At 41.1% G+C, this 26,722-nt stretch overlaps 1 protein-coding gene across 1 annotated transcript in view; it reads right to left on the bottom strand.

The window, feature by feature from the left end:
• PIGU (phosphatidylinositol glycan anchor biosynthesis class U) overlaps positions 1-26,722 on the bottom strand; it is a 114,695-nt gene that overhangs the window by 32,132 nt on the left and 55,841 nt on the right. Inside the window, exon 7 of the mRNA XM_002830232.4 lies at positions 24,180-24,277. Coding sequence (XP_002830278.1) covers positions 24,180-24,277 — 98 coding nt within the window. The remainder of the gene's footprint in view (positions 1-24,179; positions 24,278-26,722) is intronic.

The raw sequence follows: 26,722 nt of genomic DNA on the forward strand, positions 1-26,722 counted from the left end.
GCATATCAAGCTAAAGGAAAGCCTGATGCAGCAAAAAAGGGAGTTGTCAAGGCTGAAAAAAGCAAGAAAAAGAAGGAAGAGGAGGAAGATGAGGAAGATGAAGAGGATGAGGAAGATGAAGAGGATGAGGAGGAGGAGGAAGATGAAGAAGATGAAGATGAAGAAGATGATGATGATGAATAAGTTGGTTCTAGGGCAGTTTTTTTTCTCGTCTATAAAGCATTTAACCCCCCTGTACACAACTCACTCCTTTTAAAGAAAAAAATTGAAATGTAAGGCTGCCTAAGATTTGTTTTTAAACTGCACAGTGTCTTTTTTTGTATAGTTAACACACTACCGAATGTGTCTTTAGATAGCCCTGTCCTGGTGGTATTTTCAATAGCCACTAACCTTGCCTGGTACAGTATGGGGGTTGTAAATTGGCATGGAAATTTAAAGCAGGTTCTTGTTGGTGCACAGCACAAATTAGTTATATATGGGGATGGTAGTTTTTTCATCTTCAGTTGTCTCTGATGCAGCTTATACGAAATAATTGTTGTTCTGTTAACTGAATACCACTCTGTAATTGAAAAAAAAAAAAAAAAAAAAAAGTTGCAGCTGTTTTGTTGACATTCTGAATGCTTCTAAGTAAATACAATTTTTTTTATTACAAAAAAAAAAATGCCTGTGTAACTAAAAAGAGGTGGAGATCAAAGGACATGACAATGAAATGTAATACATCCTGAACCCCATCCCTTCCCCCAAATCCTATAAAGGTCACATATAAATTGGGGAGTTTGAATTTGGAGAGAATATATTGGATATTATTATTCTATCAAGGTTAAATTTCTAGGGGTGATAACAGTATCATGGTTATATAAAGAATGCCTAGTTCTAACAGTTACCTGCTGAATTAGGGTTGATGTGTCTTGTCTGTAACTTCCAAGCAAGTAATTCAGGGGAAAAAAGAAAAATCAATATATTTACATAGATATACATAATATGGCAAAATGATAACTAAATAATCTTTAAAAAGGTATTTATTATAGTACTCATTCAATTTTTCTGAAATAATGAAATAAAAAATTAGAGAAAAAACTAATTCACAAGAAAATAGAAAACTGGCCCAGGTGCGATGGCTCATGTCTGTAATCCCAGCACTTTGGGAACCAGAGGAGGGTGGATCACTTGAGCTCAGGAGTTCAAGACCAGCCTGAGCAACATGGCGAAACCCCATCTCTACAAAAAATACAAAAATTAGTTGGGCACGGTGGCACATGTCTGTAGTCCCAGCTACTCCAGAGGCTGAAGTGGGAGGACAGCTTGAACCCGGGAAGTGGAGGTTGCAGCCAATATTGTGCCACTGCACTCTAGCCTGGGCAACAGAGCAAGACTCTGTTTTAAAGAAAAAAAAAAAAAGCCACCAAGCCACTTTACATAGATAAAAAGTTCATATGGAAAAACAAACATGCCAGAATAGCTAAGAAAACACTGATTAAAAAAAATCATGAAGGGGAACTAGCCTTATCAGACACTGAAATATAAAACCTCTATAAATAAAGCAGCACAATATTGGCTCGTTAATAGAGAAGTAAACTAGTAGAATAAAACAGAAAGTCCAGCACTAGACCAAAATACATATGGCAATTTAGTATATGACAATGGTGGCATATCATATGATAAAAATTGACTTTTTAAGCAATGATGCTAGGACAACAAGGTAACCATTTGGAAAAGGTTAAATTAGACCTATCTCTCCCACCATTCACAAGAATAAACTGCAAATAGCTTAGGGATCCAAATATATTTTTTAAATGAAATGATAAAGCACTGTACTAGAAAAAAACATGGTGAACTTGTCTTTAACTCCGACGTAGAAAAAAGCTCAACCGTGATTGTGCCACTGCACTCCAGCCTGGGGAACTGAGCGAGAGACCCTGCCTCAAACAAACAAAAAACGCCAGGCATGGTGGCTCATGCCTGTTATCCCAGCACTTTGGGAGGCTGAGGCAGGTGGATCACTTGAGTCCAGGAGTTCAAGACCAGCCTGGGCAACATAGCGAAACCCTATCTCAACAAAAAATACAAAAATTAGCCCTATGTGGTGGTGCACACCTATAGTCCCAGCTGCCAGGGAGGCTGAAGTGAGAAGATCACTTGAGCCCAGGAGGTTGAGGCTTCAGTGAGCTGTGATCGTGTCACTGAACTCCAGCCTGCCCGGGCTGCAGAGTGAGACCCTGTCTCAAAAAATCAATACAAAACAAAACTACATACATACTTCAATAATTCCACTTTCTAGAAATCTACCTTGAAGATATACCTCCAACAATATGAAAATATGTATATACAAGGTTACTTGCTGAAACATTACTTGTAATTGCAAAATACTGTCAGCAATCTAAATTCCCATACACTGGAGAGAGGCTGAATAAACTATGGTATGTTCACACAATGGAGTACTATGCAGCTGTAAAAAAAGAATGAGGACAATCTCTATTCTATCTATATTGATATAGAGGAATTTCCAGGAAATAATGTTAAGTGAAAAAAAGGAAAGCACAAAAGAGTATCTACAGTATGCTACCCTTCATATAAGAAAGGCATATAAGAGGTAGGCAAATCACCTGAGGTCAGCAGTTCGAGACCAGCCTGACCAACATGGTGAAACCCCATCTCTACTAAAAATACAAAACTTAACTGGGTGTGGTGACAGGCACCTGTAATCCCAGCTACTCAGGAGGCTGGGGCAGGAGAATCACTTGAACCTGAGAGGTGGAGGTTGCAGTGAGCCAAGATCGTGCTATTGCACTCCAGCCTGGGCGACAAGAGCGAAACTCTGTCGCTAAATAAATAAATAAAGGCATATAAGAAAATACACATATAGGCTGGGCGCAGTGGCTCACACCTGTAATCCCAGCACTTTGGGAGGCTGAGGTGAGCGGATCATGAGGTCAGGAGATCAAGACCATACTGGCTAACACGGTGAAACCCCATCTCTACTAAAAATACAAAAAATTAGCCGGGCATGGTGGCGGGCGCCTGTAGTCCTAGCAACTCGGGAGGCTGAGGCAGGAGAATGGCATAAACCCAGGAGGTGGAGCTTGCAGTGAGCCGAGATCGCGCCACTGCACTCCAGCCTGGGCAACAGAGCAACACTCTGTCTCAAAAAAAAAAAAAAAAAAAAAAAAAAGAAAAGAAAATATACATATATACATCTATCTATTCACTGGTGTGTGAAAGGAATACAAGAAAGATAAGCCAGAAACTAAAGAGAAGACAGCCCTCCATATCCATGGGTTCCACATCTATGGATTCAATCAACTAAGGATAGGAAATATTCCAAAAAAAATTGTGTCTGTACTGAACATGTAGAGATGTTTTTCTTTCATTATTCCCTGAACAATACAGTATAAGAACTATTTACATTGTATTAAGTATTATAAGTAATCTGGAGATGACTTAAAGCATAGGAGAGGATATGCCTACGTTATATGCAAATACTATGCCATTTTGTATTAGGGACCTGAACATCCTGAGATTTTGGTACCTGCAGGAGGTCCTGGAACCAATCCACCACAAATACCAAGGGAAGACTGTAATTACCTAGGGTGAGAGGGGAAGGACTAGAAGAACAGGATAGCAGGAATGACGACAGAGTAATACTGCTCTTTCTGTACAGCTGACTCTTAGAACCACAGTAATATTTTACATTCCCTTCACTTACCCCCTCCCCAAATAAACAATTAAAATCAACCAATATGTGGGGAGAATCCAAAATGAATATAAACACTAACAAATGAACCTAACTATATTACAAATTAATAACACAACCACACTGAAGGGTTACATGGCGCAAGAAAAGAACTAATCTAAGTAATTATGAAAAACTGGCCAGGCACGGTGGCTCATGCCTTAATCCCAGCACTTTGGGAGGCCAAGGTGGGTGGATCACTTGAAGTCAGGAGTTCAATATCAGCCTGGCCAACTAAAAATACAAAAATTAGCTGGGCGTGGTAGTGCTCGTCTGTAATCCAAGCTACTTGGCAGGCTGAGGCAAGAGGACTGCCTACTTGGCAGGCTGAGGCAAGAGGACTGCTTGAGCCCAGTCGGGCGACAGAGCGAGACCCTGTCTCAAAAACAAAACAAAACAAAAAAAGTTACAGTGGAGAAACCTGGCAGACACTAACATCACCAAGTGATCAAGGTAAACATTACCATTGAGAAGATATGGCAATATCATGAACTCCTCAGTACGGTGCACTGAGGACACAATATGCATTTTTGCCAAAAACGTGTAACTTCAGTCCAGTCGTGAGAAAACTATGACAATCTAAACTGAGGTACATTTCACAAAAATAACTTCACAAGTCAGGAATGTCAAGAGAAGACTGAGGAACTATCTCAGACTAGGACACACTAAGGAGATAAAACCACCAAATGCAATGTGGGACCTAAACATGATCCTGAAACAAACAAAAATTGCCTCAGTAGCAAATGCAAAATTCTAATAAGGTCTGTCGTTTAGTTAATAATGTTGCATAAATATTAATTTATTTGTTCTTGTTAACTGTAGTATGGTTATGTAAAATGTTAACATTAGCGGAAGTGGAGTGAGGGATACAAGAAACTCTGTACTATTTTTGCAACTTTTCTGTAGGTCTAAAATTAATTCAAAATAAAAAGCTTTTAAAAATGGAGATAAAACCATCTGTTACATGGTTGGTTAAAAAAATAAACATGCAATTTTAAAAATAAGAGCATTCTACAAGGCCAGTATAAAAAAAAATCAGCCCTTTGCCTTGCCTCTAATCTTCATTAAATCAAGCTTGTTATTGTGATGTTCAAATCATTTATATAATTATTAAATATTTTGGCTGTTTAATCTTACTTTGAGAGATTTGTTAAAACTAATTACAATGGCTGATTTATCAATTTCTTCTAGCTGTGTCAATTTTTATTTTCTAAATTTTAAAGATATCTTATTAGTCAAATACAAGTTTGAATTCTCAAAAACAAAGCAAAATAAACAAAAGACAAGCAGAACTTCACGAAGATATACCGCTAGAATTGCCAACATTAAAAAGACTGATAACATCAAATGTTAGTGAAGATATGTGGCAACTAGACTCTCATATTTGGTTGGGGGGGTGTAAAATGGTGCAAAAACTTTGAAAAACTGTCCAGTAGATTCTAGCAAAGCTAAACATACACTTGCCTAATGTCCCAAAAATTCTGCTAGGTACTGCTCAAGAGAAACAAAAACGTTAAGTCCACAAAAAGACTTGTACCAGAATGTTCATAGTAGTCTATCTGTAACGACAAAAACTGGAAATGGGCCCAAGTTTCCATCAATAGGAGAATGGGTAAACAAAATGTTGCACACACAAAAACCACCCAGCAATAAAAAAGAATACATGTAATAACATGGACAAATCTCAAAAACAAGTTGGTTGAAGGAAGCCTTATACAAAATAATCCTATTATTTCATTCCATTTATATGATGTTTTAGAACAGGCCAAACTAATCTATGGTTAAAACAATATTCAGAACAGTTGTGTCTGAGGAAATAGGAGTGGGAATTGATGGGGAAAGGACCCAAGGAAACTTTCTGTATTTTGAGAGGAGTTTGGGGTTACACAGATGTTCGTATTAAGATTTGTGCACTTCATGGTATGTAAATTCTACCTAAAATGAAAAAGAGTGTAAATAAATAATGAACTCCAGTTGATGCTTATGCTGAATTATTTACAAGGATATGTATGACGTCTCCAATTTACTTCAAAATGTATCAAAAATAAGACTGACTGATGGATAGATGGATATGTGATAAAGCAAGTATGGTAAAATATTAATGGAAGAATGTAGGTTATAGGTGTATGAGTGTTTGTATTTGTTTTTTCTTTGAAATTTTTCATTACAAAATGTTCGGAAAATGTAAGATTTAATACACTGTTTAGCAAGCCATACATATGTGGTAACACTTTCAAGAAAAGCCAAAGAATGATTAACAAAAAATTCACGGTAGGCCGGGCATGGTGGCTCATGCCTGTAATCCCAGCTATATGGGAGGCTGAGGTGGTGGATTGCCTGAGCCCAGGAGCTTGAGACCAGTCTGGGCAACATGGTGAAACCCCATCACTATATATTTTTTAAAATATATAAATAATAACAAATTCAGGGTAGTTATAACCTCTGAGGTAGAGGGAAGGAGTGCAGTGTAGAAGGAGGACATACAGGGCTTCTAAAGGACTAGAAATGTTACATTGTTTAAGCAGGGTAGTGGAACACAGTGTTGCTTTATTATCTTTTAAAGTATGCAAATATTATAAAGCAGAAGGGCATTCAAGACAGATGGGACATCATGGGTATGGGACCTGAGGTGGGATGGAACTTGCCACACTGGAGGAACAGAGAAGGTCTGTGTGGTTTGAGATTTAGGAGTGAGGGGTAAGTGATATAAGATAAGCATAGAGAGGTAGAGAGCAGCCAAGTCAAGCAGGAGCTAAGCCATTTTGGTCATATACATCTCATAGGCTCTTTAACAGTTGAGAAAAATGTTTCAGGTGGGTGAGTGCTAGCACCTCTTTTACAATCTTGTGGCAAAGAAAGCAAGTTCCAGACCAAATTCTAGCACACCTAAAGACATCTATTAAACAGATATTCCTTAGTGAGCCAGGCCCAAAGTAGTTCACACAAATTATTTTAGAAGCTCCATGCTGTCCCAGCTCTTTCTGTCTCTAGTTATTCCAACCACCACTTATGAAAAAGGTTCACTCACGATAGAACTGACAATATCCCAGAGGCAGGGTTCTGTTGCCCTTGGAGTCACATCAGGCAACCAGAAATCCTAACCAAAGTCCAAAGGATCATTAAGGAATTACGCCTCAGGCACCATCTCCAAGGGAAGAAGTTACAGGCCCTGCTAGATTCATATTCCTTTTTCATGCAAGCATAGGAATATTTCAGGGTCTTGCTTTGTTGCCCAGGCTGGTGCAGTGACAGGATCATAGTTCACTGCATTATTTGGGCCCTAACTCCTGGGCCCAAATAATCCTCCTACCTCAGACTCCCGAGTAGCTGGAACTACAGGCACATGCTACCATGCCTGGCTAATTTTTTCATTTTTTGCAGAGATAGGGTCTTGCTCTGCAGCTCATAAGCCACCACATCTGGCCCAATTCTGCTTTTGAATACTTCAATTGCACTAATGAGCACCTACTTCTACTACTCATTTTGTTAATTAGTAAGACACTAATCTCACCAGTAAAAATTGGCCAGGTGCAATGGGCCATGCCTGTAATCTCAGCACTTTGGGAGGCCAAGGTGGGCAGATCACTTGAATCCAGGAGCTTGAGACCAGCCTGGGCAACATGGCAAAACCCTCTCTACAAAAAATACAAAAATTAGCAAGGCATGGTGGCACGCGCCTGTAGTCCCAGCTACTCGGGAGGCTGAGACAGGAGGATTGCTTAAGCCTAGGAGGCAGAGGTTGCAGTGAGCTGAGATCACACCATTACACTCCAGTCTGGGCAAGAGAGTGAGACCCTCATCTCAAAAAAAAAAAAGCAAAAAAATCCAAGCTGCTTCTGACAGTCACTATGCTAACTAGTAAAGGTGTTGATCAAACTATAGAGAGTGCTACACTGATGGCAGCCCCTGGAGAGTGCACCCTTGCAGATGTAAAGCTAGATGACATCATGGAGTGTGGATGCTTCATTAATGTAATTCACATTCCCCTGAAGTTGAGGCTGAAACTAACTGGCAAATATATACTATCAGATGGTCTATGAAGAAGTATTTTTAAATAAATTACAGACATCATAACTCCATGATAAAGACTTTAAGGATGATGGAAGTCAGCGAAGAGTTTTAAGCTGGAGACGGCATTACTGTTAACAGATCTTAGGTGAGAGGAATCTGACCAACGTTATGGCCCCCTCTCTAAGCTTTATACACATAGCTCTACTCTGACTTCTCCTTGCAACTGTACTGTCCCCTAGCCATATGTGGCTATTCTAAAGTATAACTTAACTAAAATTAAAACTTCAGTTCCTCAGTCCCACTAGCACATTTCAAGTGCCTGATGGCCACATGTGGCTTGTGTCTTCTGCACTGACAATACAGACACAGAACATTTCCATGGTCACAAAAAGTTCTACTGATACTGCTGATCTAGAAGAATAAAGTTTCAAGAGAAAGATAAATTTCTGGGGATGGAAAATAATTCAAGACCAGGCGTGGTGGCTCAGGTGGCTCAGGTGGCTCAGGCCTGTAATTCCAGCACTTTGGGAGGCTGAGGCGGGCGGGTCACTTGAGGTCAGAAGTTTGAGACCAACCTAGTCAACATGGCGAAACCCTGTCTCTACTAAAAATACAAAAATTAGCTAGACTTGGTGTGGGCGTCTGTAATCCCAGCTACTTGGGAGGCTGAGGCAGGAGAGATGCTTGAACCTGGGGGGCGGAGGTTGCAGTGAACTGAGATCACGCCATTGCACTCCAGCCTGGTCGACAGAGAGAGACTCTGTCTCGAAAAAAGAAAAAAGAGAAGAGAAAAAAGAAAAGAAAAGAAAAAAGAGAAAAGAGAAGAAAAGAATTCAACAAAGAGAAGGCATCCATAGATAAATTCAATGAAGAAGGTATTTAGGTTCTGAGTTAATTCCTTGATCATCTTGATCATCCTCCTGAAAAAGACTGCCATTTAGCAAAGAAGGAAGGAAGAAAAGAAAGAGGAAGAAAACAGTCCAGGAGAGAAAAAAAATACACTCTAAAGTAAAAACATTGTTTTGTCTTCCCATTCCACTCTACTGATATTTAAAAAGAAGTATGCCAGGGAATAAAACAACAAGGCCATGAAAAATTGAATCAAGTAGGCTGTTAAAAGCAGTTACTGGCCGGGCACGGTGGCTCACACCTGTAATCCCAGCACTTTGGGAGGCTGAGGCGGGTAGATCACCTGAGGTTGGGAGTTCGAGACCAGCCGGATAAACATGGAGAAACACTGTCTCTACTAAAAATACAAAATTAGCCAGACGTGGTGGCACATGCCTGTAATCCCAGCTACTCGGGAGGCTAAGGCAGGAAAATTGCTTGAACCTAGGAGTTGGAGGTTGCGGTGAGCCGAGATGGTGCCATTGCACTCCAGCCTGGGCAATAAGAGCGAAACTCTGTCTCAAAAAAAAAAAAAAAAAAAAGAAAAGCAGTTCTCTTAGGCCAGTCCTAAACACACACTCAGGAGATGAGGTTTCACTCTTTGCAAATCCCATTAGTGGCCCCCAAGTTTCTGTTTGCTACCATTTTTCTCAGTGTTTTATTCCACCTAAAGTGCTCTCAATGTTAGACTGGAAAATGATTTTTTTTCTTGGCAAACTTGTGATTACAAGATGTGCAATAAATTTTAAGTATAATTCCGTTTTGAAGACATGGTTTTGGAGTTAAGGTTTGCTCTGGGGAACAGGGCCCTAAAACAATAAAGTAATTTGAAGTATGTACTGCATCTATTTATAAAAACTGAACTTGCACTTAATCTTGCAGGACTACTCCAGTTACACAGTGAGGCACATCTAAAATTCCTAAAAAAGAAACCCCAGCAATCCCCTGATGGCTTGTTGTTTATAAACACTAGAGCCAAACTTAATCTCGAGGTTGTAAAAGTTGATTATATAAATTGGGTCATTCTTGTCATGTCCAACTAAATCAGGGCCAGGGGAAAGAACACTCAGGGCATACAGCACCTGCTCCAAGAATTAGATTTTCCACAAGCCCAGCTGCTGAAACGACCTGCTGTGACTCTAAGACTACTTTACCCCTACCACTGTCACTCACCAATCAGAGACTCCCAGCTCCCAAAAACTTGACTTGTGTCAATGAGCTTTCTTTCAAAGCAATACATACTATTTCTTTTTCTAATAAAACTCCTAACCTTCTGTTTGTTCTTTGGACATACCAAAGGCCACCCAGTCTGTGTGTATAACTCAAATTGCAATTCTTGCTTCCCAAATAAAACATTAGAGATTTGTCTCTATATTTTATTTGACTTCGACAAGGTTCACACTGCAAATTTCCCAGTGAACAGGTGAGATTTCATCTTACCTCTTTTGCTCCACAGCAAATGCTGACTTAAAACATAAGTATGTAAAATGTATGTATGGGCTGGGTGTGGTGGCTCACACCTGTAATCCCAAAACTTTGGAAGGCCAAGGCAGGCAGATCACCTGAGGTCAGGAGTTTGAGACCAGCCTGGACAACATGCTGAAACCCCATCTCCATTAAAAATACAAAAATTAGCCAGGTGTGGTGGTAGGTGCCTGTAATCCTAGCTACTTGGGAGGCTCAGGTGGGAGAATTGCTTGAACCTGGGAGGCAGAGGTTGCAGTGAGCCAAGATGGCGCCAGTGTACTCCAGCCTGGGCAACAGAGCAAGACTCCATCATAAAATAAAATGAAATAAAATAAAATATATGTATGGCTGGGTGCGGTGGCTCACATCTGTAATCCTAGCACTTTGGGAGGCCGAGGTGGGTGGATGACTTGAGGTCAGGAGTTCAAGACCAGCCTGGCCAACATAGTGAAACCCTGTCTCTACTGAAAATACAAAAGTTAGCCAGGCATGGTGGCGGGTGCCTGTAATCCCAGCTACTCGGGAGGCTGAGGCAGGAAAATCGCTTTAACCTGGGAGGTGGAGGTTGCAGTGAGCTGAGATTGTGCCACAGCACTCCAGCCTGGGCGACAGAGCAAGACTCCATCTTCAAAAACAAACAAAAAAATAAAATGTATGTATGTATGTAAGTAGAAGGGTTGCAAGAATAATGCCCTAAAAACTCTATCAATTTTTTAAACCATTTTATTACAAACACAAAATGCAGGAAATCACATAGAACAAATATAAAGCTTAATGAATGATTATAAGATGAACATCCTTATAACCACTACCAAGGTCGAGAGAAAGAACTTTCCAGGCATTCCCCAAGTTCCTCCATGTTCCCTGATCCAACCACAATCTCCTCCTCCCTCCAAAGTAATCACTACCCTGGCTTTGATAATAATCACTTCCTTGCATTTCTTTATGGTTTTCCACTTACATGTGCATCCCTTTCTATAGTTTAGGTCTTGCCTATTTTTAAAATTTTTGATACAATTTTTAAGTCTCTTAATTCATAGCTCCTCCACTCCAGCCTACTCCTGCCCATATCTTTTTTTTTTTTTTCTTGTTACAATTCATATGTTACAGAATCTGGGACATTTAACCCATATAACATCCCATAATCTGGATTTTCTAATTATGTACCTTGTTTTCAGTATTTCTTGCAAATTACAGCTATATCCAGAGGCTTGATCAATTTTGGATTTTATCCTTTTGGCAAACTTTGGTGGTGGGTAATGTTCTTTTGTCAGGAGGCTTGGTTTTTGTTTGTTTCTGATGTTAGTAGTTATTGATGCTCAGTACCTAGACCATAAGGGTACTTATGATGCTATCCTATCATTTTGTTTTCATTTGTAAGTTGAAATAATTTTATAAAGATATATTTCTGTCACCTACTATATGGTTATCTAGTGGTACAGGAAAGTCAGGACAAATACTTATTTTTTTCCTTTTATTTATCCAGTTTTCAATACAATGAATTGATTTCTTATCAATTCTCCTAATTTAGCCAAGTAGGTTTCCTTTTTAGTAACATTATGAATGCCTGGATTTAAATATATTTATGAATTTTAATCTATTGCAATTCTTACCTTACTGAAACTCAAATTATCCCTCTTTGGTCAGTGGTAGCCTCTTCAAGTTAGATCCTAAGTCCTTTCAAGATGACTCCAGTAGACTTTGATAAACTTTCATGTTATCTGTTATCACAACATTCTAGGATCATCCTATACATTTCCTGCCCTAAAACCTAGAATTAGCCATTTCCCTAAGAAACCCCAGTTTCTCTAAATGGGTAAATGGTATTTCAAGATCATAATTTGGGCACTAAGAACATTCATTCATACTGGGTGGTCATTGTTTCTAGACCTTTTAGTGGACAGACAGACAGACACACACACACACACGCACACACACCACACCCCTACAGGGAACCAGGCAGGTAACAAACGAGTGAAGGTGAGAGAAATGAAACAGGGACTGTGGCAATCTGAAGAGGGTACACTCTGCCTAAAGGGGACAGATCTTACAATTCCTCAAAAGGAGCCAGAAATACAAAATTTCCACATGAATTTTTAAAATGCTGACTACTAATTTCAAAAAAGTCAAACACCAGGGTCAAATGAACCCCATCTGTGGGCCAGATGTGATCCAAGGGTTATGTGCACCCTCAACCTGAAAATGTTGACTTGCAGTTACAATATCCCGGAAGTCGCATTGTTGCTAATATATAAAAAATATTTAGGGAAATTAAGAATTCTCAGACTGCTTCAGAAAAAGCCCAGCTACATTAAGATTATCTTCCTCTCCCCAAGTCTCTACAGCACTAGGGAGAAAAGCATTTTCTGTACAGAAACCATTTCCTTTCTCAGACACGATGTGAAAGGGAAAAAGCCAATTATCCAAATAAACTCTTAAAGGGAGTTAACCTAACAATGTTTTTACATGTAAGTTCTTGGAATCACAAGAAGAGATCCAGGAGACATATTCTGCATGACAGATATATTAGAGGCAACAAAACTGGCAGAAAACTTTATTGAAAATGCTTGATCAAGCTCTTACCTTCATTTTTACCCATTCCAAAAAGAAACAAAGCTAACAGCACTGCTACCTCTGCCCTAGCACCCACCTGGACATAGCAGAAATAACAGAAAGTGACTGGGGGAAGAAAAAATAAGGTGTGAAAACTCTAAATATGGCCCCAGAGAAGGCTTGGGGAAGGACCCGTTATCAAGAAATAACAGACTGAGTTTGGCTCCTCTGGTGTAAGCTACCATCACATGACCTGACCCAAGCTCCAGAAAGGATAAAAAAATCACAGGATTAATGTTTTCAGTTCAAAGACAAGAAAAGGTCAGACTGGATTAAAGCAAAACCAAAAGAGCACTCACAGGGTAATTTCCCCTAGTGTCTGCTACTGTCTTTGAAAGAAAATAAAGGCCTCAAACCATCCAAGGGAATCCAAGGCTTTAGGAATCCCAAGCAAAAGGAAGGCGGGAACTAGAAACTTCCCAGACTGCACCATGAGCATCTCGGTAAGCCTTGCCTGGTCTCCCTCGAAGCCTTATAGCTTCAGCTTCTCAGTCCTGTGCACTCGGCTTTCCTTCACTGGAGCCTCCTGCCCCTGAGCATGTTAGGGCTATTTTTTTCTGTATGCTATCAAATCATAACATTTTAAACCTCTCTCTAATTTGGAAACTAGGCTCTAAGCCAAGGTCAGAGAAAGAGTTGAGTTGCCGGATGGAACCAGATGGGCTCAAACTACCATTCTCATAAGTGACTCACCAGGGAGCCAGATGCAGCATCCCCTCCCTTTGATCTTGTGTCTCATGAAGGAAAGGAAGAATAGTTTCACCTCTGGCACTGATCAGACACCAGTACTCTCTAGAAATTCCACCAGCAGAATGGAGGTACGTTTATAGTGTCAAAGGAGGAAGTACAAACTAACTTTTACAGTTCCTTTGACTTCAAAAGATGAATTATTTTCTTTTCCCCTCATCGCCCCACATACTGGTGATCACGTCCTTTCATGAACATTTGAATACTAATAATCATAGCTAATATCGAGCCCTCATCAGACTCTGTTCTAAACACTTGACATGTATTAACCCTTTGCAGTAGGTACTATTATATTATCCCTGTGGAGGCAGAGAAGTTAAATAGTCATTTGCTCAGGGTCACAGAGTTAATAAGTGTCCAAATGAAGATATCAGAGCCTGTACTCTATTTCCCTCTTTTTTATTATAAATGTTTTCAAACATTCAGAAAAGTTGGAAGAATAATACAATAATCAACCATATATCTGTCTAGATTAAATATTAATACCTTGCCTTATTTTATCTTTCTGCATGCATATATTTATTTTTGCTGAACCATGTAAAAGTTGAACACATCATGACATTTCTCCCCAAAACACTTCTGCACACAGTTGTGCAAAATAAGGACATTCTCCTATATACCATAATCCTATCATCACATCCAGGTAATTAACAATTCCCAGCCGGCGCGGTGGCTCACACCTGTAATCCCAGCACTTTGGGAGGCTGAGGCAGGCGGATCACAAGGTCAGGAGATCGAGACCATCCTGGCCAACATGGTGAAACCCCGTCTTTACTAAAAATACAAAAAATCAGCCAGGCGTGGTGGCAGGTGCCTGTAGTCCCAGCTACTTGGGAGGCTGAGGCAGGAGAATCGCTTGAACCCGAGAGGCGGAGGTTGCAGTGAGCCGAGATGGCACCACTGCACTCCAGCCTAGGCAACAGAGTAAGACTCCATCTCAGAAAAAAAAAAAAAATTCCCTAACATCATCTAATATCTAATCTATCTTCAAAATTTTCTAGTTGTCCCCCAAAACATCCTTTATAGCTGTTTTTTTCAACCCAAAATCCAATCAAGACTCTCCCATTGCATTCAGTTATTGTGTCTCTTTAGTCCAGAACGGTTTCTCCACTTTTTCTTTTTCATAACATTGACATTTTGAACAGACTCAGACCAGCTTTCTTAAAATACCATAGTACATTCTGGTTTGTCTTACTGCTTCCTTGTGGTGTCATTGAACTCGTTCCTCTGCTCTTTTATTTCCTAAAACCAAAAGTCAGATCTTAAGGCTTCATTAAGGGTAACTTTTTGGGTAAGAATACTTCAGAGTTGATAATGTGTACTTTGTACTGCATCATGCCAAGCAGTATATATATCATGTCAAGTTGTTCCACTATAAGTGATAAGAGTTGTATTACTTAGCTACAGAATACGCCTTTGTAAAGATTTTTGTTTGTTTGTTTTGTTTTGTTTGTTTTTGAGACAGTCTCTAGCTCTGTCACCCAGGCTGGAGTGCAGTGGTATGATCTCAGCTCACTGCAACCTCCGCCTCCCGGGTTCAAGCAATTCTCTGCCTCAGCCTCCTGAGTAGCTGGGATTACAGGCACCCGCCACCAAGTCCAGCTAATTTTTGTATTATTAGTAGAGAAAGGGTTTCACCACCTTGGCCAGGCTAGTCTTGAACTCCTGACCTCGTGATCCACCCGCCTCAGCCTCCCAAAGTGTTGGGATTACAGGCGTGAGCCACCACGCCCGGCCATAAATATGTATTTTTCCCTTTGCTATTAGCAAAGAATCTAGAGGGTGGGGACTAGGGAATAACGTTTTGACACAATGCAAATGCAAATACATTGTTCTCTAAAAACCATTCACCCAATGATTTTAGCATCCATGTGATATGGACAAGAGGCAGATAGAAAAGGGCCGTTCCTGGCGATGGCCCCACCCTCAAGCCTGGACCCCTGACCTAAAGTGAGAACTTCACATCCCTGTTGCCTTTTCCAAAACCACCCTGGCCTGCCCTACCCCCTATCCTGTACTCATAAAAACCCCAGGCTCCACTGGCAGCGGAGTGGCAGAGAGGGAGAGAGAAGCAGCAGCCGGAAGTCAGAGAGAAGCAGCTTGATTTCAGACGGACACCTTGATGGCGGGACCTCAGAGAAGAGTTCAGCCAGGAATGACCGAACTCAGGGGAAGACCACCTTCCTGCTCCATCCCCTTTCCAGCTCTCCATCCCATTGACAGCCACTTTCATCAGCAATAAAATCCCCTGCATTTACCATTTCCAATTCACTTGTGCAACCTGATACCTCCTGGATGCCAAACAAGAGGTTGGGATACAGAGGGCTGTCATACTGAGATGTGAAATGCTTAAGCTATCAGAGGATGGCAAAGCTGAAAGAGCACAGTGTAACAAACAACTTCTGTGGCTCCAGGGGTCGTGAGTACCCCCCTAGACACTGCTGTGAGACTGCACAGAGTTGTGCACAGAGTCTGTGCCATGGGACTGCACAGAGTTGTGCCCAGACTGGTCTTAAAGTCCTGGGATCAAGTGATCCTCCTGCCTCAGCCTCCCTAAGTGCTGGGACTATAGGTGTGAACCACTGCACCCAGCTATGGTTCCTTTTTAAGAGGCAGAGTAATCGCTTAGTTCTTTCCTTTTAATTATTTACTTTCAGAGTGAGAAACTGGTAAAATAGCCACATCTGATGATGGTCTACGTATTTTTTCTCTTCTTGCCCTTTTAGTGAGCACCACTATGGAGACATGAATTTTTTTTTTTTTTTTTTGAGACAAGAATCTCGCACTGTGGCCCAGGCTGGAGTGCAGTGGTGTGATCTCGGCTCACTGCAACCTCTGCCTCCCAGGTTCAAGCAATTCTCGTGCCTTAGCCTCCCGAGTAGCTGGGATTACAGGCACCCACCACCATGCCTGGCTCATTTTGTATTTTCAGTAGAGAAGGAGTTTCACCATGTTGTCCAGGCTGGTCTGGAACTACTGACTTCAAGTGATCCACCTGCCTTGGCCTCCCAAAGTGCTGGGAATATAGGCGTGAGCCACTGCACCCAGCCAAACACATGTATTTTTATCCAGTATTTTATAATTACTTGTCGTGATTCTTTTGATGCTCAGAAATTCCCAAATTTCGGTGGTATGAGCCCCTTTCAGCTGGTACCAGTGTTTTTCTGACTTAGTCCTGTTAGACTTTGAGGACTACTTTGCTTTTTTTTTGTTGTAACAAGATGTCCCAGTCAAGCTGTGCTCTTACATACTATATTAGACAACCTTTCCTAGAGGGCTATGCCTACACAGGGCTTGAAAAAAACTCAGAGAAAAAGATAATGTCAAGAGCAGATGTGTCAGCTCCTAGAGGTTATCAAATCCATTTTGATTTGGAAGTAGAAAGCATTCTGAAGCCAATCACGGTACAGCCACTCACTCTGGTACTTACAGCTTTGCTACAACTCCCCAATAAGTGGCCATTCAGCCTCTGGCCTAAACACCATGATTCACAGGGAACTCACCTCACTTAGGACATCTCATTCTGTCACAGAACTACCTTATACTAAGCTTCTTGTACCACCCAACCATTAGTTCTAGCTTCTCTCCTTGGAGCCTATGGATCCCTGTGAAACTCAACTCTAAAGGGTCCACTTAGTAGTCTGGCAGAAACTCAGCCCTAAAGAATAATTTTAGGCTGGTTGTGGTGGCTCACGCCTGTAATCCCAGCACTTTGGGAGGCTGAGGCAGGAGGACTGCTGTAGCTCAAGAATTCAAGACCAGCCCGGGCAACAAAGTGAGACCCTGTCTCTAAAAAAAAAAAAACAAACACACAAAAAAACCCCAAAAAACAAGCCAGCCATGGTGGCACGTGACTGTGGTCCCAGCTACTCAGTAGGCTGAGGCAGGGGGACTGCTTGAACCCAGGAGGTCTAGGCTGCAGTGAGCCATGTTCACAGCACTGCACTCCAACCTGGGTGACAGAGTAAGACCCTGTTACAAAACAAAAAAGAACATTTCCTCTTCTGTTTCCACCTTCACATTTTTTTCACCTTTTTTTTTTTTTTTTTGAGACAGAGTCTCACTCTGTCACCCAGGCTTGAATGCAGTGGCGCAATCTCGGCTCACTGCAACCTCCACCTTCCGCATTCAAGCAATTCTCTTGCCTCAGCCTCCTGAGTAGCTAGGATTGCAGGCACATGTCACCATGCCTAGCTAATTTTTGTACTTTTAGTAGAGATGGGGTTTCACTATGTTGGCCAGGCTTGTCTGAAACTCCTAACCTCAGGTGATCCACCCACCTCGGCCTCCCAAAGTGCTGGGATTACAGACATGAGCCACCACACCTGGCCCCTCCTTCATATTTAAACAGGTGGTTTTGTTTCCTGGATGTGACTACACTCATCTTCAAATACCCTACCATGACCCACAAGGCCCAGGTGATATAATTTGGCTGTGTCCCCATTCAAATCTCATCTTGAATTGTTGTTCCCATAATCCCCTCATGTCATGAGAGGGACCCGGTGGGAGGTAATTGAATCATGGGGATGGTTACCCCCATGCTGCTGTTCTCCTGATAGTGAGTGAGTTCTCACAGGATCTGATGGTTTTATAAGGGTCTTTTCCCTCTTTGCTTGGCACCTCTCCTTCCTGCCATCATGTGAAGGTGGACATGTTTGCTTCCCCTTCGGCTATATTTGTAAGTTTCCTGAGGCCTCCCCAGCCATGTGGAACTGTGAGTCAATTAAACCTCTTTCCTTTATAAATTACCAAGTCTCAATATTATACTGAATGGACAAAAGCTGGAAGCATTCCCTTTGAAAACTGGCACAAGACAAGGATGCCCTCTCTTACCACTCCTATTCAACATAGTATTAGAAGTTCTGGCCAGAGCAATCAGGCAAGAGAAAGAAATAAAGCGTATTCAAATAGGACAAGAGGAAGTCAAATTGTCTCTGTTTGCAGATGACATGATTGTATATTTAGAAAACCCCATCATCAAACTCCTTAAGCTCATAAACAACTTCAGCAAAGTCTCAGGATACAAAATCAATGTGCAAAAATCACAAGCATTCCTATACACCAATTACAGACAAGCAAAGCGCCAAATCATGAGTGAACGCCCATTCACAATTGCTACAATGAGAATAAAATATCTAAGAATACAACTTACAAGGGATGTGAAGGACCTCTTCAAGGAGAACTACAAACCACTGATTAAGGAAATAAGAGAGGACACAAACAAATGGAAAAAAATTCCTTGCTCATGGATAGGAAGAATCAATATCACGAAAATGGTCATACTGCCCAAAGTAATTTATAGATTCAATGCTATTCCCATCAAGCTACCATTGACTTTCTTCACAGAACTAGAAAAAACTACTTTAAATTTCATATGGAACCCCAAAAGAGCCTGTGTAGCCAAGACAATCCTAAGCAAAAAGAACAAAGTTGGAGGCAACAAGCTACCTGACTTCAAATGATACTGCAAGGCTACAGCACCCAAAACAGCATGGTACTGGTACCAAAACAGATATATAGACCAATGGAACAGAACAGAGGCCTCAGAAATAACACCACACATCTACAACCATCTGATCTTTGATAAACCTGACAAAAACAAGCAATGTGGAAAGGATTCCCTATTTAATAAATGGTGCTGGGGAAACTGGCTAGCCATATGCAGAAAACAGAAACTGGACCCCTTTGTTACACCTTATACAAAAATTAACTCCAGATGGATTAAAGACTTAAACGTAAAACCTAAAACCATAAACCCTAGAAGAAAACCTAGGCAGTACCATTCAGGACATAGGCATGGGCAAAGACTTCATGACTAAAACACCAAAAGCAATTGCAACAAAAGCCAAAATTGACAAATGGGATCTAATTAAACTAAAGAGCTTCTGCACAGCAAAAGAAACTATCATCAGAGTGAACAGGCAACCTACAGAATGGGAGAAAATTTTTGCAATCTATCCATCTGACAAAGGTCTAATATCCAGAATCTACAAGGAACTTAAACAAATTTACAAGAAAAAAACAGGCCAAGTGCGGTGGCTCATGCCTGTAATCTCAGCACTTTGGGAGGCTGAGGTGGGCAGATCATGAGGTCAGGAGATTGAGACCATCCTGGCTAACATGGTGAAACCCTGTCTCTACTAAAAATACAAAAAATTAGCCAGGCATGGTGGCACGTGCCTGCAGTCCCAGCTACTTGGGAGGCTGAGGCAGGAGAATCGTTTGAACCGGGAGGCAGAGGTTGCAGTGAGCTGAGATCATGTCACTGCACTCCAGCCTGGGCAACAGAGCAAGACTCAAGTCTCAGAAAAAAAAAAAAAAAAAAAAAGACAAAAAAAAAAAAAAACATCAAAAAGTGGGCAAAGGATATGAACAGACACTTCTCAAAAGAAGACATTTATGTGGCCAAGAAACATGAAAAAAGCTCATCATCACTGGTCATTAGAGACATGCAAATCAAAACCACAATGACATACCATGTCACACCAGTTGGAATGGCGATCATTAAACTCTGGAAAAACAGATGCTGGCAAGGATGCGGAGAAATAGGAATGCTTTTACACTGTTGGTGGGAATGTAAATTAGTTCAACCATTGTGGAAGACAGTGTGGCGATTCCTCAAGGATTAGAGCCAGAAATACCATTTGACCCAGCAATCCCATTACTGGGTATATATCCAAAGGATTATAAAGCATTCTACTATAAAGACATATGCACATATATGTTTACTGCAGCACTACTTACAATAGCAAAGACTTGGAACCAACCCAAATGCCCAGCAATGAGACTGGATAAAGAAAATGTGGCATATATACACCATGGAATACTATGCAGCCATAAAAAAGGAGTTCACGTCCTTTGCAGGAACATGGATGAAGCTGGAAACCATCATCCTTAGCAAACTAACATAGGAACTGAAAACCAAATATCGCATGTTCTTACTCATAAGTGGGAGTTGAACAATGGGAACACATGGACACAGGGAGGCGAACATCACACAATGGGGCCTGTCATGGGGTGGGGGACAAGGTGTGGCAGAGCGTTAGGACAAATACCTAATGCATATGGGGCTTAAAACCTAGACGATGGGTTGATACGTGCAGCAAACCACCATGGCACATGTACATCTATGTAACAAACCTGTACATTCAGCACATGTATTCCAGAACTTAAAGTAAAATTAAAAAAAAAATTATTTCATGTACCATCAGCAAAAACAAACAAACAAAAAAACAAACAAATAAATAAATAAATAAATAACCAAGTCTCGGGTAGTTCTTTTTCTTTCCTTTTCTTTTTTTTTTTTTTGAGACAAGAGTGTCACTTCATCACGCAGGCTGGAATGCGGTGGTGCGATCTTGGCTCTCTGCAACCTCCGCCTCCCGGGTTCAAGCAATGTACCTGCCTCAGCCTCCCGAGTAGCTGGAATTACAGGCACGCTCCCCCATGTCTGGCTAATTTTTGTAGTTTTAGTAGAGACAAGGTTTCGTCATGTTGGCCAGGCTGGTCTCAAACTCCTGACCTCAAGTGATCCACTCGCCTCAGCCTCCCAAAGTACTGAGATTACAGGCGTGAGCTACCATGCCTGGTTCGGACAGTTTCTTCATAGCAGTGTAAGAATGGACTAATACACCAGGCTACTTCATATATTTATAAAAAATATACAAATATAGTAGGAGATGGAGTTTTAATTTCTGCATAAATGGGATCCTGAAGTTCATCTCAAACTCCTTCCACTCCTGTCGCCCACATACAGACGGTTGCCAAGCACAGCCGATTCTACCTCCTAGAATTCCCCTGCATCTAGTCTCTCATCTCTCGATCTCCTCTGACACTGGTTTGGGCCCCCAATTTACCCCTCTGACTTGATCTAGTACAATGTTCTAAGCTTTCCCAACTTCAGCTCTTCCTACTCCCATCTACCCCACAGGCTGCTGCCAAAGCAATCTTCCTGGAGCACTCACCTGCTCAGCATCCTTCAATTGCTTTATGTCTGCAGTCTGGCATACTATCTAGCACACTATAGGTACTTAGTAAATATTGGTAGAGGAGCTGCTTGACTTCATGAGTCAGTTGTACTGTCCACTAGTATCAGGAGGAAATTTCCTTTAGTTTTAAACAAAAGTTGCTTTATATAAAAAGTGGTGCGTAGAGACTGGCTTAAGAAATCATTTTTATCTTCTTTTATTTACTTATTCATTTTTTGCAGGTTGGACAAGCTCAGAAATCATTTTTAAATTTCTGGTCCATCCACATGTATGAATATACTATATTATTTATTTGATACATAGTTGTATAAAAAGTCTGGCTATATATATTCTTAGTGCTTAGACTTTCTAAAGAATAAGCCATAAATAGGAAATAAAAAAGAAAATACAAGCAGCACATTGTTATGTGGAAAAATGCATCAACTCAGCAAGAATACAGAAAGAAAATCAAAGCAAAATAACTTCACAGTATGGTGACACATCTACTGAACTGGCAATCATAAATCAAACTTGAAAAGTCAGTGCTGGCAGATGGGGAGGTAAGTGGTCCACTTCTGTTTAGATACTGATGGTGGCACTGCAAACTGGCTCAGGCTTTCTGGTGAACAATCTGGTATAATTGCCTAATAAGAACAATACGACTTTTCACCTTGGCTCCAATGATTTAGCTAAAGAAACACACTTGAAGAAGATAATTTCAAGCTGGGCACAGTGGCTCACACCTGTAATCCCAGCACTTTGGGAGGCCAAGGCAGAAGGATCGCTTGAACCTAGGAGTTTGAGAGCAGCCTGGGCAACATGGCAAAACCCTGTCTCTACAAAAAAAAACAAAAATTAGCTGGGTGTGGTGGTGCATGTCTGTAGTCCCAGTTACTTGGGAGGGTGAGGTGAGAGGACTGCTTGCGCCCGGGAAGTTGAGGGTGCAGTGAACCATGACTGCGGCACTGCACATCCCATCCTGGGCAACAGAGTGAGACCCTGTCTCAAAAATAAGAAAAAGAAAAAGAAAACAAATAAAAACAAATTTCTGGCTGGGTGAAGTGGCTCATTCCTATAAACCTAGCACTTTGGGAGACCAAGGTGGGTGGGCGGATTGCGTGAGCCCAGGAATTCGAGACCAGTCTGGGCAACATGGCGAAACCCCACCTCTACAAAAAATTAGCCGGGTGTGGTGGCACACGCCTGTAGTCCCAGCTACTCAGGAGACTAAGGTGAGAGGATCGATTGAGCCTGGGAGATGGAGGCTGCAGTGAGCTGAGATTGTGCCACTGCACTCCAGCCTGGGTGACAGAGCAAGGCCCTGCTCTCAAAAAAAAAAAAAAACAAAAAAAATTTCTACATTATTTATATTAATTACAATATAAATGACGTATCTCAAACCTAAATAAAGACATATCTCAAATTCCCCAAATAAGAAAAAGATCAAGCAAACCATGAATCATTGTCTGCATCAACACAATATTATGAAATCACTTAAAATAACATGCATATGGCCTATTTCAATAAATGGAATACACACTCAGCTTTAGCAGTGCTTGTGATTAAGAAAGGCTCTGAAATCAGACATTTCTGGCACTGCCACCTGTACACTTTCAAGAAACATTTCTCTTGTAAGAATGGATTTGGACCATGTGGGGCCTGCATGCAGTTACTTCCTCTTGAAGAAACAGGTACTATTCTCATTTGAGTAGAAAAAGATGATTAGAGAGCAGGCTCTGGCATCAGATGGCCACAGTTCATATCTTAGCAATGTCATTCGCTGGTCCTGTGACCTTAAGTGACTTAATCTCCCAACATTCCAGTTTCAATTAATGTGTCTAATATGGCTAATACTAGACTAATATATGGCTAATAATATGACCTACTCCATAAGTTCTTATGAAGTTAAAATGAGACAATGCCTACAGAGTGCTTAGCACGGTGCCTGACATGTAATCCATTCTCAGTAAATGTCAGCAATTTGCATTCTTCAATTAATGTTTATTGATCACCTACTATGTTCCAAGCTTTGTTTTAGATGCCCATACTCCATTTAAATCCTATAAGAATCTTACAAGGTAAGTGTTATTATAAAGAAAAGTTAAAGAAATGAGCTCAGAGGGGATCATTAGTTGAGAAAAGAAAAATGCAAGATAGTTGCATTTGCAAATATGTAAAATAAAATGCACTTCTACATACCCAAGGATATGCATATAGTAGTGCCCCCCTACTAACCCCCTACTGAAACCATCACTTTTCATGGTTTCAGTTACCTGTTGTCAACTGTGGTCCTTAAATGGAAAATTCCAGAAACAAACAATTCATAAGTTTTAAATTGCACACCATTCTGAGTAGTGTGATGAAATCTCATGCCGTCCTGCTCTGTCCCACTCGAGACAAGAATCACCCCTTTGTCTAGTGTATCTCTGTCTGTTAGTCACTTAGTAGTTGTCACAGTTATTAGACAGAAAAAACATAGTATACGTAGGGTTCAGTACCAAATGCAGTTTCAGGCCTCCATTAGGGGCTTTAGAACATATCCCCTGCAGATATGGTGAGGTCTACTGTAGTTGGGACTTAATGATAACTAAGTCTACTTTGTTTAAAGTTAGTTAAGTTTCTATGTGTTTGTATTTTCAACTAGGAGCAAGCTTCCCACTGCCTTTACTAACCCGTGCCCTTCCTTCCCCCAAGCAGGAACCAGGCCATGTATTAAATGTCACTTGGGTGCTGGCTTCTGACCAGCAAGTGCTTACCTGGAGGAGATAGAGGAGTCCTGGGACAAACAAGGTGAGTGGGTACAGAGACTGGTATGTCGCTAAGGCAAGAAAAATAGCACTGAGGAAAGCACTCCCTGTAAAAAGAAAGAAATGTATGGAATAATCCAGCCTCATCAATCATGATTAGACTCAGCAAGTCCCTCTCAACACAAAACTTTCCATAACTGCTCACATAATGACCTGCCAAGTGCCTCCTGGTACACAAGGTGCTATGCAAATTCACACAGTAAGAGCTTCTTGGCTTGATTTCCGATGAAAGGAAACCAAGAAAGTCAAAACTATTTACCTTTGGCAACCTGAGACACTACAGGCATAATTCTTATAAAATTTTGAGACCCAGAACGATTTTACAAAATTTCAACCCAAAGATGTATAAAGGGATCAAGACTATTAACATCCATGTCCTATCTAATGTACCAATTTATTAAGCCTACAATTATTGCTTATGATATTTAGAGCTGGAAACCCATCCCTTTGACTGTTCCAACATTTATCACTCTTTACAACAGCCCTTCCTTACCTGCTACATCAATTTAGGTCATTTTTTTTTTTCAAATGAAAGTATATTAATTTTATTACTAATGTCCTCACTTCCTATATAAAATGGACTACTATGGAATCATTAAACATGAGGCTATTAAGAATTTGCAATGACTTAGAAAGGTGTTTATAATATCCTATTAAATGAAGTTTATAAAAGAGACATATATTATCATTTATTTTATTTAAAAAAACGCACAAACATTTTTTAAAAGACTAAAAGCCAGCAGGCAAAGTAACTCACGCCTATAATCCCAGCACTTTGTGAGACTGAGTCAGGCAGATCGAAACCAGGAGTTCGAGACCAGCCTAACCAACATGGTGAAACCTCGTCTCTACTAAAAATACAAACAATAGCCAGGTGTAGCGGTGGTAACCTGTAATCCCAGCTACTCAGGAGGCTGAGGCAGGAGAATTGCTTGAAACTGGGAGGCAGAGGTTGCAGTGAGCTGAGATTGTGCCATAGCACTCCAGCCTGGGTGTCCAGGCAAAAGTTTACAGTAGGGGCGGAGCCCTCATGGAGAACCTCTGCTAGGGCAGTGCGGAAGGGAAATGTGGGGTTGGAGCCCCCACACAGAGTCCCTACTGGGGCACCACCTAGTGGAGCTGAGAAGAGAGTCACTGTCCTCCAGATTCCAGAATGGTAGATCCACCGACAGCTTGCACCATGGGCCTGGAAAAGCCACAGACACTCAACACCAGCCTGTGAAAGCAGCTGAAAGGGAGGCTATACCCTGCAAAGCCACAAGGGTGGAGCTGCCCAAGACCATGGGAACCCCCCTCTTACATCAGCATGACCCAGATGTGAGACATGGAGTCAAAGAAGATCATTTTGGAACTTTAAGATTTGTCTGCCCTGCTGGATTTCCAACTTGCATGCGGCCTGTAGCCCCTTTGGTTTGGCCAATTTCTCCTATTTGTAACGGATGTATTTACCTAATGCCTATACCCTCACTGTATCTAGGAAGTAACTAATTTGCTTTTGATTTTACAGGCTCATAGGCGGAAGGGACTTGCCTTGTCTCAGATGAGACTTTGGGCTGTGCACTTTTGGGTTAATGCTGAAATGAGTTAAGACTTTGGGGGACTGTTGGGAGGGCATGATTGGTTTTGAAATGTGAGGACATGAGATTTAGAGGGGCTGAGGCAGAATGAAATGGTTTGGCTGTGTCCTCACCCAAATCTCAACTTGAATTGTATCTCTCAGAATTCCCATGTGTTGTGGAAGAGACCCAGGGGAAGGTAATTGAATCATGGGAGCTGCTGGTCTTTCCCATGCTATTCTCGTAATAGTGAATGAGTCTCACAAAATCTAATGGTTTATCAGGGGTTTCTGCTTTTGCTTCTTCCTCATTCTCTCTTGCCACCACCATGTAAGAAGTGCCTTTTGCCCTCCACCATGCTTGTGAGACCTTCCCCAGCCATGTGGAACTATAAGTTCAATTAAACCTCTTTCTTTCATAAATTGCCCAGTCTCAGACTACCAAAAAAAATAAATAAATAGAAGACTAAAACCTGAGGCCACAAAGTTCACAGTGGTTATCTCTGGGTAGTGGAATTATGAACAATTTTTCGTTTTTGCTTCACTGCATTTTTTAAACTTTCTAAAATGAACATGCTTTGTTTTTGTCATTAGAAAAAAGCTAATTTCTTTGAAAAAATAGCTATTCCCTTTCAGGTGGCTTAAGACAACAGGATACTCTAAAACTAAGGATAGAGAGCCCTAGTTTACAACAGGAGTTTCCAAGTGGCCCAGAAATCAGTAGGGTGCAATTGATGGTCCAAGATATAAAGCCCAACAGGTGTCTTGTAATGATGTTTTTTAAAATGACAATACCCATGCTCACTCTCATTAGTGTGGGGTCAACTATTTACTGGAAATAACAGGCAGGGCATGATGGTTCACAAATGTAATCCAAGCACTTTGAAAGGCAAAGGTGGGAGGACTATTTGAACCCAGAAGTTAGAGACTAGCTTGG

The sequence above is a fragment of the Pongo abelii genome, chromosome 21 (genome assembly GCF_028885655.2).
Source record: "Pongo abelii isolate AG06213 chromosome 21, NHGRI_mPonAbe1-v2.0_pri, whole genome shotgun sequence".
Lineage (NCBI taxonomy): Eukaryota > Metazoa > Chordata > Mammalia > Primates > Hominidae > Pongo > Pongo abelii.